We start from the raw sequence: 13,636 nt of genomic DNA, 5'->3' as shown, positions 1-13,636 counted from the left end.
ACTCCCTCCCCCTTGCTGCATTAGTGAGTGCACAGCGAGCATTAGGGGAGAACAGCCAGCTGAATGGACACAATGAGTTCAGGAAACAAGTTCCTCTCCCCAGTCCATTCCTATCCAATGACCATCCCATAAATATCTTTATTCCCTCAGAAGAGCAGCAGGAAGAAAGTGCTTTAGGAATTGTGCCAGCAAGATCAAAAGGGCCTTGGCATGTGGGGTGGAAGCAAAACTGCAGCACTTGAACAACCCAGTTAACCCCTCATAACTGTGCTGGCATGAGGTTGACAGAACAACAGAGACAATCCTGTTCCTGTAACATTCACAAAAACAAGCTGCACAGGAGCCGTGGGGAAAAAAAGAAACATTCTATGCTTTTGGCACAAGGGTGTGATCCGCTAAGCAAATACCTGTTGATGGAGATGAGATGGGAAGGAAATTATTGTGAAACAATAGTCATTTATTTATGTACAACAGAAGCAAGAACCAAAAGACAGGAGCAGCTTGAGCATTAGAGGACAAAGGAGTGGAAACACTGCTTGAGGGAGACTGAGGAATTGCAGAGAAACTGAATTAATCCTTAGCATTGGTGTTGATCAGAAAAGATACTGAACAGATATTCACACTGGAAACTAACTGAGCATCTGAAGATTTGATGACATGGTGTAGAAACGTGGCTGAGACAGGTGTAGAGTCCAAAACTCGCCTTTGCCATAAACTTAACTCAACCGGACTTACTAAGGTACAACATGAGGACCCTTCATTCGCTTCTGTTACTTCCTGGCCTCCTAATCCATTAGCAGTAGTGCAACCAGCAGGATTTCTTAGGTGGAGGGCTGTCCCCTGCTTCTTACTATTAGTACCTGTGCAGACGAGGACATTATGGCACATGATGCCTGTCAAAGCCCTCAAACATGGTTTTCTGACAATGTGCACCTGCTGAAAGATTTCTCTTTACGCATCCCAATCCCTTCTCCTCTGCCCTCCCTCACATCCACAGAGGTCTTAGATCAGTGACTGTCATCGTTTTTCTTCTCATGGCATGCTGACCTCTATGGTCTTTTCTACAGTCTTTGCCTCTGATGATGTCACATCTGGCTTCTGGGGGACTCTTCCGGGTTCTGAGGCTGTTGAGGGCTGTAGTAATGAATTGGCTGTCCCTCTTCCTCTGTTGGCAGAGACAATTTTCAACCATTGTGTTCCAAACTCCCATGGCGCTCCTGCAGACCTTTCATAGTATACCAATGTGCCACTGTGCACCGGTTGGAAATTGCTGCCTTAGAGCAATGGCACTGAAATCGATGATGCAACCACAGATCTTGTTGGCATCCTTCAGTCTCGGAAGACTATGGTGTCACGCTCTGAATGGTGGTTCTGGAACAGAGTGTCCTCTCCAGTGCTCGAAGCCTGGATAAAGTAGATATGGAGGATAGACTGTTTCCCATGCAGCAAATCCCCCCTCTCCACGTCGCTGAAATGGTCCAATGGAAAGGCAGAGGCCAATACGGTTGGTTCCAGTGGCGTCGCAGGAGTTGCCAGAACGTGACTGTTCAGCCATGAACTGCCTCGGGGACTCCGGCTCCGGATTTTGCCTCGAGGTTGACTCCTGAAGCCTTTTTCATAACTGGATGTAGCCACAAGGCAGTGGAGGTTTGGGATCAGAGTCTTCCTTCTCTCAGATGAGCTGCCTTCCCAGGCTGACAAGTCCCATCTACCCGGTGGCTGTTTAGTTGCCTCTTACGACAAGTACAGCCAAACCGAGGGCCTATTCTTATCCCCAGCCGCCAGGGAAAATGTGCCACCAATGTGCCACTGCGCACAGTTTGGAAATTGCTGCCTTAGAGCAATGGCACCTAAATCGATGATGCAACCACAGATGGCACACTGCATTCAGTTCAGAAAGGGTTCGCAGCACAGGTCTCATCACACCTTCTTTCTTTGTAAAAATTAAGCCTTTTCTGCCCAACGTTGCAACCGGGGCCAAAGGTGTACACCTGTGGGCTGGGCAGAAATGGGTTGGTTAAGCACTGCTCTTTCTTCCATTGGTAGTACTCTGACAGCAGAGCTGTAACTAGGATGGAGTTTGAGGGGTACCTGCCCTGAGTGCTCTGCCAAATGGGGGTACATGACTGACCCCAGGCTCTGCCCTAGTTACAGAGGAGGCGCTAGTGGTTTTGTACAACCCGAGCCTCCCCAGGAGAAGTAGTGGGGTGCAACAAGTGCCTTCTCCTCTGGAGAGAACTCAGAAAAGTGACATCATAGCATCATGTGACACAGTGACATCACTGCCCCGAGCACCATGTAGTTCGTTATGGCTCTGTCTGAGAGCACAATCCAAACTTAAAACAAAAGTTTCAAGCATAGCACTTGAACTTGAACACATCGCACCACTAAACTTTATCTGCCCGCACCCACTTACTTTAGCTACCGACGCGATTTATTCATTATATTCATTACAGCATATTTTCCCTCCATTCATTTTCTCTGCAGCAATCCTCATTACTGAGCAGGAATTTGAAACCTTAATTTTCCTAGTCTTAACTTCAACACTCAAATCATTGCCTCACACTCATTCTCATAAAGACACTAATACTCGTCAATCAGTGTGCCTTACAATGTATGGGTTTCCAGAAGATATTTTCATGCAAGTTCTTTTTTGTACAACATTAAGGTCTTGCTGGGGCCATAACCACAAGACAGACCCAGTCTAGGTCCCTTTTATTTTGGAATGTAGCTTTTAAAAAATCTTTCCACTTGTTATTTGTGAACATTCAACAAAAAGAGTGCAGGCCTCACTCCAGCCAATTCCTCACTCAGAAGCAAACTCATTCTTGCCTCCCATTACTCTGTCCAAAACGTGCAAAGACACTGGGAGAACTGACAAGCACAAAACTCTCACGTTGAAATGACAGAAAGCTGACTTTTATTTTCTCACTATTAATACTGCGGAATAACTTGAAATGTATTTGTTTTCAGCAGCAGGACTTTGCCCCTTCGGGTTCCTCCCCACAAGGCTTCTGGCTAGAGGCCTGGTGTTAACAAGGAGAGACTTGACATCTCCAGGAGTCCTGGTGGGGGGGGGGGGGGAGCTCAGAATCATGAAGCTTTTCTCAGATAAGCCAGAACAATGATTTGAGGGGGAAGAAGGCAAACCCCATAAGTCCACAATCAGCTCAGTATTGTTTTCACCACTGCTGTTGTTCTCTTTGCAGGGCAGCTGACCACGCCATACTGGAATGAGTGGAGGGAAGGGGGAGATTTGCATTCCCGAGGAAGGAACAGACAAACAAAGAAAACTGTTTTCTGAATGCAAAAGATTCAAATTCTTCCACAGACATCACACTGGTTTTGCTGGACTGCTATAAATAGCATGCTTTGCCTTGAGAGCAATACATCAGAGGAGTGTTTGACAATGCTGTAAAAAACTCCCACATTGGCACCACACACATAGGCTTCACTTCTTCAGCCACAGAAAAAGACTCCTCTATCAAAACTCCCCCAGCTCTTCTTCAAGGCAGCTGGCCTGGCTGAGGCGGCTTCTATATCTTTTTGTCCTCTGCTTTTCAATCAGGCCCACTTTGAACAGAAACAACCTGTTTGTCCATCAGGCGGAATGAGGTGTTACCTCGGGTAGAAGGCCTGGAGTGTCATGCAAGCTCAGTATAGTGGGAAGTGGGGCAATCAGAGTCTTGCTGGGGCACTGGCCATTGGGACACTCGCCCACAGAGCCCTCCTTCAGAAGAGTGTCAGGTGTACTAGAGCACTTCTGTGCTGCCTCTTTATGATGAAAGATGCTATTTGGATTTAGTGTACCAGGTACTAAAATATCTTCAGCCACCCTGGGTTCTGAATATTTATTTTCGACCTGTTTATACCATCCATCCTCCAAGAAGCTCAGGGTGGTATATATGATTCCTCCCTCCCTTTGTCCTCACAATAACCCTGTGAAGTAGGGCAGGCTGAGGGTGACTGGCCCAAGGTCACCCAGGAAGCTTCATGGCTGAGTGGGGATTTGAACCTAGCTCTTCCAGGTCTAAGTCAAATTTCAAAATCATTATACCATTCTGGCTCTCAATATTTTATGGTAGCAGCACAAGCACATTGTCTGACTACTGGGCAGATCACCACAATGTTTACTCACCAAAAATCCCACTTTTTGATTTTGCAAGTGTTGCAAGCAGTGCAGTTACTGCCTGTGTGGACTTAGTTGCAACCGCACCCTGGTTTTTCAGAGGCGCATACCCAGAAAAACCAACCACAGCAGGAACAGGAGGGTGAGAAGGGGGAAGCTCAGTTAACTGTGTCCATCTCTTGCAGCATGGAAGGCCTGTTGCAATTCCATTTGTGGCTGCAAGTGAAAAAGCAGTAACTGGCTGAGGCTGTTACAAGGAGCATGACTGAGTGCCCCCCAGTTGTTGGGTAATGATACTGAAGGAAACCAACTGGAGATGGGAGGCAAGAACAAAGCAAGCACCTCAAAGGAAGCTCCGAGGAAACTGTAAACACAGCAGAGTGTACGACAGTGGGTAGGAGTCTTCTTTCCCAGCTCCTCGCGCATGCTCTCAGAAGCAAAGATTGGACTAGGTTCCTGCGGAGTTGCCAGCTTGTTTTTCTGCCCAAGTCCTGCAACCAGCAGCACAGACTGCAGAAGTGCAGTAGGTGAAGCTTTTTCCACCATTGACCTCCAGGCCATGAAAAGCTTTGCCTGCTAAATTTCTGCATGTTGGGCTGCTGTTAAAGATATAGGAACAGGAATGGGGTGGTCCTAGTCCTAAATTTTTGGTGGTTTTTTTGTTTTTGTTTTTTGGCTTGGTATACTTTGTTTAAAAAATAATGTACAGTTAAACTCATCTTTGGATGGATTTAGTTGCAGTGTCCTCCTTCGCTATGTGGTCACAGAAGGCAATGCTTTACTCAAATGTAGAAACAGCACTTGAGAAATTGGGAGAGGTCAACTGCCAACAGTTGCCAGTTTACCCCAAATGACCCTGATTCTTCAGTCTCTGGCTTGTTTCTCAGGCAAACAGGTTGCAAAGGTTAATGTGACTACACTCTGCTAGACTGCACTCCTTTGTCACTCAGCTGTGCCCACCACCAGAACCCCTTCTCCCCCCTGCATTTTTCAAGAGTTAGCAACCTTGTGACATCATCAGTTCCCACCTCAGAAATGTCAGGCTTTTTGATTACTCTAACCTGATAATCCCATAGCCACTAAGCAACACACAAAGGGGTTTCTGAACCATGAAGATATAGGTCAAGACAAGAGGATAACATATGCTGTTTTGCTTAGTTTGAGCTCCTTTTTGTCTGAGATTCCGAAGCAAATCATTTCATATTTTGAAATATGAAATTTTGCTCACATATTAATACAGAATTCTAAAAAAAATTCATTGTATGTGTAATATAAAATATGTTGAAAATGTTATATATGTCTTCAGTAGGGGATTCCTCCCATGCCTGGTTGTCATTGAAAGAAGGGGGGCTGAGTGGCCCCGAGTCTTATGAAGTGGCACCAACCTTCTCGGCATCCTCAGATGAAATGTTGCAGGTGCGACTCAGAGGGGATGCCCTCCGACACCTCCTCTCTTTGCCGTGCATGGCCCAGGAGTTGGCAAAATTGTAGCTGTTCTCTTCCAGGGTCCCTGCAATTCAGAGGAGGAAAAGAAGGTGGCCTGTGAAATAAACAGCTGACTCAGAGTTTGCCAAACTGGAACAAAGCTTCTGTGACAGGATCTCCCTTCCTGAACAATCAATCATCTGTGAAAAAAGCCCATTGCAATCTGGCTCATAAAGCTGATGCCAAGAGCACATCATTCTCTTGTTTCTCATAATGAGTGAATTCTCAAGAGTAACACCACCCTTGTAAGGGCTGAGACGGGCCTAGCGCCAATTGGTTAGCTCCTAGCTCCATTATCTTCCCTTAGTAGGCAAACTGGGGGAAACTGGGAGTTGAGTCTCCGCCACCATCCAAAGCCGGGTAACCTAGAAGCCACCTGGAAAGACAGAGCCTCCAAATCCTCTAGATGTTCCTTTAAATCTCAGCAGTAAAATGAAATGGGACAGTCACAGAGGTCTGGCAACCCTGCTCCATCCAGAATGAACTTAGGTCAGGCAGGAAAATCAGTAAAAATATAAAAAATAAAAATAACTGAAAAGGGGTTGGAAGGCTTTGAAACCAAAAGGGGGATAATTACAGGTAACAAGGGGAAAGCAGGCATTTAATCAAAGAATCCTAAGATAAAGACACAGAAATAAAAACATTTATTTCACTGCACCTTGGATGGGTGCAACCCCAGGGGCACTGGGCAAACTGTGCTGCTAAGGCTGAAATCCCCTGCACAGCCTGCTCATCAGCATTTTTATTCAGAAGTAAATCCCACCGAGATCAATAAAACAAGCTCACCACTACATATGTAGCCTTAATTGGAAATAGGTTCAATTACCAAAGGGAAACATTTACTGCACAGCAGGAGCTCAGGATCCACTGAGCAGCTATGGGAGACAGAACCTTTTGGGTGGTGGCATCAAAGTTTTGGAATGCTTTCTCTGGTGAGATTTATTAGTCTCCCCATCTTTCCGTGTTCAGATTGGCTTTGAAAACTTGCCCATCCAAGCAAGCTTTTCATGCTGCTCTGAAGATTATTTAGTTTGATGCTGATGTTCAGCAGTTTTAAATGTAAGTTTCATATTTTCATGTTTTTGGTATGTTTTAAGCATTATTATTTTGCATTTGTTTTTGTTGTGTTTTTTTTTTTTTTTGTAAGCCACCTTGTGGATAATTCTCTATAGAAAAGTGAGATATAAATTACTCTAACAGCAATAATGATATTCTTTTGAGGCAGGGTGACCTTTGACCCTAGAATGTAAAGCCACCAGATAGCCCAGTAATACTATAGCGTACACACAATGGTAAAGAGATGCTTGCTTTTATTAAAAGCAATAAGGTTAGTCTCACAGAAGCTGTTTAGGCTTCAGTGTAAACACTCTGGAATGTAGAAAGAGAGAGTGCAACTAGGCAACGAAGAAGATGGCCTCATCTTGGCAGAAAAACACACGCCCTGGCAAGGACATTCACTCTGCCTGAATTTACTTATAGCTTATATTCTAAATTCATGCTCTCAGAGTAAAAGGCTCACATTGACAAAAGCTAGGATAAAATAGTCTTTGCCTTAGATTGTAACCCACATATGGGGACATGGTAGTTATTAGAAGCAGGCCATAAGGAACCAAAGATGCTTGATTTTAGGAAAGTCTTAAGAGACACTTAATAAAAGACAGGAAGCCTTGCAGAGAGGCCCTCACAGGTGTTCAATGTTCGGATTAAAACAGGAGAAAGGTATGCCAATAAGATAAGAGTACCAGGCACATCACATTGTGTCATCTCTTTTAATGATGTTGGTAGGAAGACCTGTCAAAATAATTTTAATTGAATTGATGGATGTGAATAAGGCTTAACACTGGGTAAATGGTATTATAGCATACCCTGCTGGTTTTTGAGAACTTTTGGAAATAGTGTAATTTTGACTAAGTTTTAAGGTGAAACCCCACCTGTATGTAAATCACAGCCAATCAATTGTTTTGCCCACTTATTTCCCAACTTTTATGTAAATGGTAACTTATCTGTATCCTATTAGGAGTTAGCCCCATTTCTGATGTCAAATTTCAGCCAATGAATTGTCTAGATTTGAGGACAAAGGACGGCAAATTGTATAAATGTCCAAATCTCCATTAAGAAGGGCTTTCATGCTTTGAGACATTAGTCCCATGAGATGCCTGTTGCTTGCAATGAAATAAAAGCCTGTGAACCTTCACTCTTGAGTATCGAGTTATTCTTGAGTTGAGTTGTGTTTCAACCTTGCAACACTTTGATATTGACTACTTATTGTAGTCTGACCTACAAGGCTCGGTCTGTGAACAAAACACAAGGATACCAAAGGTCTTCTGCTCTTTTCTAAAAAGAGACCCATGTTGACAGTAAACAGTCCCATAGCCCAATCCTATCCAACTTTCCAGCACTGGTGCAACTGCAATGCAGCCCCAGGGCAAGGAAACAAATGTTCCCAAACCTTAAGGAGGCCTCTGTGACTGCACCCCCCCCCCCAACACAAGAAGCAGTGCATACCCCTTTGGCACAGCAGCACCTGCTGGAAAATTGGATAGGATTGGGCTGCCAGAGGAAAGGAATGAGGTGTTATTTTCAGTTGGAAATTTGGACCAGTCAAAGTCGTTTTGATCAGTGTTTTGTGAACTGTGAGCCAGAGAAGTAGGAAGAATGGAGCCAGACCATGTCTCCCTTTCTTCCACATGGATGGAAGGTGGTCAGATCACACCAGCTTCAAGATATCACTAAAAAAAACACACATTAAAATAGTCTGGGTACTCCAGCTTTTGAGCCCACAAACTTAGGGCGCAATCCTAACCAACTTTCCAGCACTGACATAGCTGTGCCAGTAAGGCATGTGCTGCATCCTGCAGTTGGGGGGTGGAGGGCAGTCATGGAGGCCTCCTCAAGGTAAGGCAATGTTTGTTCCCTTACCTCAGAGTTGTATTGCCCTTGTGTCAATGCCGGAAAGCTAGTTAGGACTGTGGCCTTAACCTTAGAACTTGTTCTCAGAGCATGGGCTCTGGCTTGCACTTGGTAAGCTTTGGGCACAATCCTAACCAGCTCTACTCAGAAGCAAGTCCTATTTTGTTCAATGTGGCTTACTCTCAGGAAAGTGTGGTTAGGATTGCAGCCTTTATTTTGCAGCCTTACTGGAGAGTGTTTTGCTCCCGAGCCCCTCCTACAGCACCATCATATCCATCATTGTCTTCTTCCATCTCCTTTAAATTATCCAGTTCTCCAGAATACTTAGGAAGTGACATTGTTACTCCTTCAGACTGCTCCTGAAGAAAATGAAACTTCAAACGCTCCGTCTTGGGAGTAGGGAAACTCTGCAACAACTCCAATTCAGCAGCTGAAAATTGTACTGCTCCCAGAAGTAACTTAGCAGCTCCTTTCCCTAAGCTATTTTCCTGTTGCATTCCTCACTCCACAAAACAAAAAACAGCTACTGCAATTGCATATTAATCAGTGCAAATTGACCAAGGACCATGTATCATTGGTTAGCACCACCCAGTTCTATTCCAAGTGACCAGCACCACTATTCCTTCTGTTAGGTACAGGTGTGCATCACCAAACACCGTGACTCACCACACCCACCTAACAATTCACCACTGGAGGTACCCACCACTAATTACCATGCCAGACACTTAGCAGAGTCCACTGCTATTTACCATGTCAGGCACTTAAGAACCCTGGCTGCCACCATGTAACAAACATTGCCCTTGGGGTAGGGAAGGACCAGGGGAGACACCAACCCAGCCAGGACTCAACCCCCCTCCACCACCCTCAAGAGCAATGCTTATTTATTTTTTGCTTACTCCAAGCCAGGTCCCAATATCATACATGCCCTGGTCAATTACTGCACCAAATGTTTTACATAAAAGATTTTTATTAAACTTAAGGGAGTTCAATTGCTCCATAAAAACATTTCCATATGCAACACAATAGCTTTAAAAACAAGAAAGATCTTAAAGAGGCTAAAACTATACTTACAAATCTCAGTATTGCTTCCACTATCAAGCTGTAAGCTTCCTTCCCCCTGCACTCTCCTTTCCAGGCACCCAACCCCAGGTTTTATTCCTTAGTTGTTAATACCCTACACCTGACCCAGCCCATCTTAAAGGGGAAGGGACTTGCCCCACCCCGTGACAATACTTGGAATGGGAGGGGCTATCTGGTTTCAGAAGACTAATATTGAAATCATAACTGTGAATGTTAGATTGCAAATAGGACAGCATTTCCTAAAAATTGGGTATATTTAAGGCATGGTCCAGAAACTTCTTTAGGCTCCTGGGACTCTTGACACTGGAGTCACAAATGACAACTGGGTCAGAAATTCCTGTGTGGCCCATAGAAACCTGCACTGAACTTTGGATTCAGCACTGGAATCCACCGTCTGCCTCTTTTGCAAGGTCTGAACACACTACTGCATGTGTTATTCTGATGAAGGTTGCTAGGAGGCAAATTATATGGACACTCAGCTGCATGGTTCTCCGTTTGTGGAGTTGCCCATGTAATTCAGACCAGCAATCATCACACCATGGAAAAAGCACATTGTTAGCATAAGGGATTCCTTGTGTGCCTGCTGTTGGCCTAAACCATGTGGACCATTCAAACAAATTGCTAATCACACAGACTGGAAATCACATGAGTTGGCTTTGGAAGCATAAAATAAAATCTGTCTCTAATGGCATCAGGGAAAACAACCATGTCCTCTCCTTCCCAGCTGACTTTTCTCAAAGCTGTGAATTCAAGAAGAATTCAGGTCAGTTGTGGAACTACCATTAGGTTCGATGGAGCAAATTCCCCAGGCGCGAGCCTCTAGGTCCCCGCGGAAGCCTCTCTGAGGCTCCCGACGGGGTCGGAAACTGTGCTTCCAGTTTTCCAGAAGCACAGTTTATAGCACCAAGGAAACTCAGAGAGGCTTCCCCTACACAGCCTAAGGTCACACAAAGCTCTGTGAGACTCAGATGAGTAGGGGGAGGACAGTGACAGCCTGCGGGGAGGTTCATCATGGACCTTTGCTCTGGGCACAGGGCTGGGGAGGTCTGCCACTGATTCAGGTTGCCACCTCCTCGTTCAGTTCTACTTGTAAACCCGGGATGAGAAGTGAGATAGACACTATCTCACTGTGACCTAAGGCCACTACAAGACTAATAAGAACATCAGAACAGCCCCACCTGGATCAGGCCATAGGCCTATCTAGTCCAGCTTCCTGTATCTCACAGCGGCCCACCAAATGCCCCAGGGAGCACACCAGATAACAAGAGACCTGCAAGGCCTCCTGGGAATTGTAGTTTAAGAACATAAGAACGGCCCCACTGGATCAGGCCATAGGCCCATCTAGTCCAGCTTCCTGTATCTCACAGCGGCCCACCAAATGCCCCAGGGAGCACACCAGATAACAAGACGCCTCATCCTGGTGCCCTCCCTTGCATCTGGCATTCTAACATAACCCATTTCTAAAATCAGGAGGTTGCGCATACACATCATGGCTTGTAACCCATAATGGATTTTTCCTCCAGAAACTTGTCCAATCCCCTTTTGAAGTCATCCAGGCCAGATGCCATCACCACATATTGTGGCAAGGAGTTCCACAGGCCAGCCACACGCTGAGTAAAGAAATATTTTCTTTTGTCTGTCCTAACCCTCCCAACACTCAATTTTAGTGGATGTCCCCTGGTTCTGGTGTTATGTGAGAGTGTAAAGAGCATCTCCCTATCCACTCTGTCCATCCCCTGCATAATTTTGTATGTCTCAATCATGTTCCCCCTCAGGTGTCTCTTTTCTAGGCTGAAGAGGCCCAAACAACTGAGATCCCTTCACTGAATAAACTGTATGGGCTTCATCCTGGTTCACACCTAGCCCTGCTATTAACCACAAGCTCCTGTTTACACCTGCTTCCAAACACATGGGAGCAGCTTTCCATGGTGTTCCCTTACAAAGCTACTGCATGTGTATGTGAATGCCACAAGCTCATGTGCAGGAGTCACATAGTGAAGGAAGGACAGCCATCAGATGGGCTCAGCCCCTTCCAGGTCTCTAGAGGTTAAATTTCCGAGGGCCAGATTACACATTACATTAAACATGTGATTTGGTCCTTTTTTTTTTTTTTTTTTTTGGTGGTAGTACTACTCTGACCAGATAAGACAGTATGTCCAAATCCAGTTCAGGTCTACTGATCAGCAATCCTTCTGTCTAGTCTAGTTTCTGTGTAGTTTCAATGTGTTTCCCCATATCCAGCCCATCCCTGAGCCCAGGCAACAATTCAGGGCCTCTGCAACATCCCAAGAAGCTGACAAAAAGGAGAAGCAGGGCTGGGTGTCATCAGTACATTAATGATAGCTCAAGCCCAGCTCCCGGCCAGTCTCTCCCAGTAGCTTCATGAAGATGTTAAAAGCATGTTCTCTGTGTGCTTAAGGTACAGGTTTGTGCTGCTGACCAGCTTCCAGCTTCTAAATTAGAAAAGACAAGAGACTACCAAGGCAGTGGTCCAAATGATGTCACCGCCTCCTACAAGGTTTTTCTTGCCAGTGCATCCATTACCGTGGAAGATGTTCTTTTCTGCAGGTTTTTAAATACTCATCAAGCCTCTGCGTCTGTATCTACAGGAACAGCTTACATAAATATTTATACAGGAGGGGAGTGTCAATTAAAAATGCAATTTTGCTCTTAAGAAGTAATAAGTGATGCAATTGTTTAGGGAGGAGCTTAGAAAGTTTGCACTGAGAAAAAAAATCCTGTGCTATATATAAGCAGTACAGATAGGTTATATGGTTGCAAAATCTCCCAGTCCCATGGAACTGGACTCAGATTGATCTGGTGAGCCCATGAAGATGCAGCTCAACCCCAGCTCCCTGCTACCTGAGCATCCATAATGCTCAGTGACACACACTGCTGCTGGGCCCGCCAATCATTTGCAAAGAGACATTCATATCTTAGAACTTTCTAGATTATAACCCTTAGAAAAGCACTCAGATGCTCTGAACCAGGAACAAGCTACTAGGCAGTCAATGTAATGGATATCTGGTATGATTCAAGCTGTCAATACCAATCACATGACAGATATCTGAAGAACTGAACGAAGAATCAAACTAAAGTCGCCATTCAGCTCTGTCTTCAAAACACAGCACACTTGCCTTAGGGCCAAATCCTAGCCAATTTTCCAGTGCAGCTGTGTCAGTGGGGCGTGCACTGCATCCTGCGGTGGGGAGGCAGTCACAGAGGCCTCCTCAAGGTACGGGAACATTTCTTCCCTTACCTCGGGGTTGCATTGCAGCTACACCAGTGCTGGAAAGTTGGATAGGATTGGGCCCTTAGCCAGGCTAAACAGAACAATCAGTTGGATTCTCAAATCACCCCATCAGCATAAGGCCTCTTGCCTTCAGTGTGACTTCTGACAAGCAAAACACTAGGAGGGTGGGTCTTTATGGAGGGAGTGACTGTTGGCTTGAATGCGTGCAGACTCTCCCGGAATTGCCAGCTACATCTGGAGAAAACAGGCAACTGACCAGCACTGTTGCTGATTATTTCGTGGTGTGGGGGGCCACACAAAATAATTTCGTGGGGTTCACAGAGCTCAGTGGTTGAACTCCTGCTTTGCACATGGAATGTTCCAGGTTCTATGCCTAGTACCTCCAGGGAGGACTGCCTGGAGACCCCTGCCTAACACCCTGGATATCCACTGCCAGTCTGTGTAGACAGTGCTGAACTAGACGGACCAATGTTCAGACACGGAGCTAAACCAGCTTTACTTTGCATTTCGCCTGCAGTTCTGCCTCTTTCTTTTGCCTCTCTCTTTTTTGAATCATTTTGCAGATTTTTGAGCCATGCAGGTACTGAGTCATCATTCCTTGTTTTCAAAAGAAGGAAGTTTTCCAGGGACAATGGATCAAGAGAGCTAGAACAAGGTCAGTCAGAAACAATGAGAGGAGGAGACTTCTGGCTGCTCATTTCACAGCTCTTTCTCAGTGTTCCAAGGGCCAAACTACACATTACATCAAACATGTGGGTGGGACCTTCATGCCTGAAGGT

The 13,636-nt window shown here is 45.4% G+C and overlaps 1 protein-coding gene across 1 annotated transcript in view; it reads right to left on the bottom strand.

The window, feature by feature from the left end:
* The window catches only part of VWF (von Willebrand factor), a 160,105-nt gene that overhangs the window by 123,673 nt on the left and 22,796 nt on the right, over positions 1-13,636 (bottom strand). Inside the window, exon 6 of the mRNA XM_066631945.1 lies at positions 5,515-5,639. Within this exon, the coding sequence (XP_066488042.1) occupies positions 5,515-5,639 (125 nt within the window). The remainder of the gene's footprint in view (positions 1-5,514; positions 5,640-13,636) is intronic.

Source organism: Tiliqua scincoides, chromosome 6 (assembly GCF_035046505.1).
Source record: "Tiliqua scincoides isolate rTilSci1 chromosome 6, rTilSci1.hap2, whole genome shotgun sequence".
NCBI classification, from domain to species: Eukaryota; Metazoa; Chordata; class Lepidosauria; order Squamata; family Scincidae; genus Tiliqua; species Tiliqua scincoides.
The sequence above is the reverse complement of the archived record's forward strand: the minus strand, read 5'-3'. Positions and strand labels throughout refer to the sequence as shown.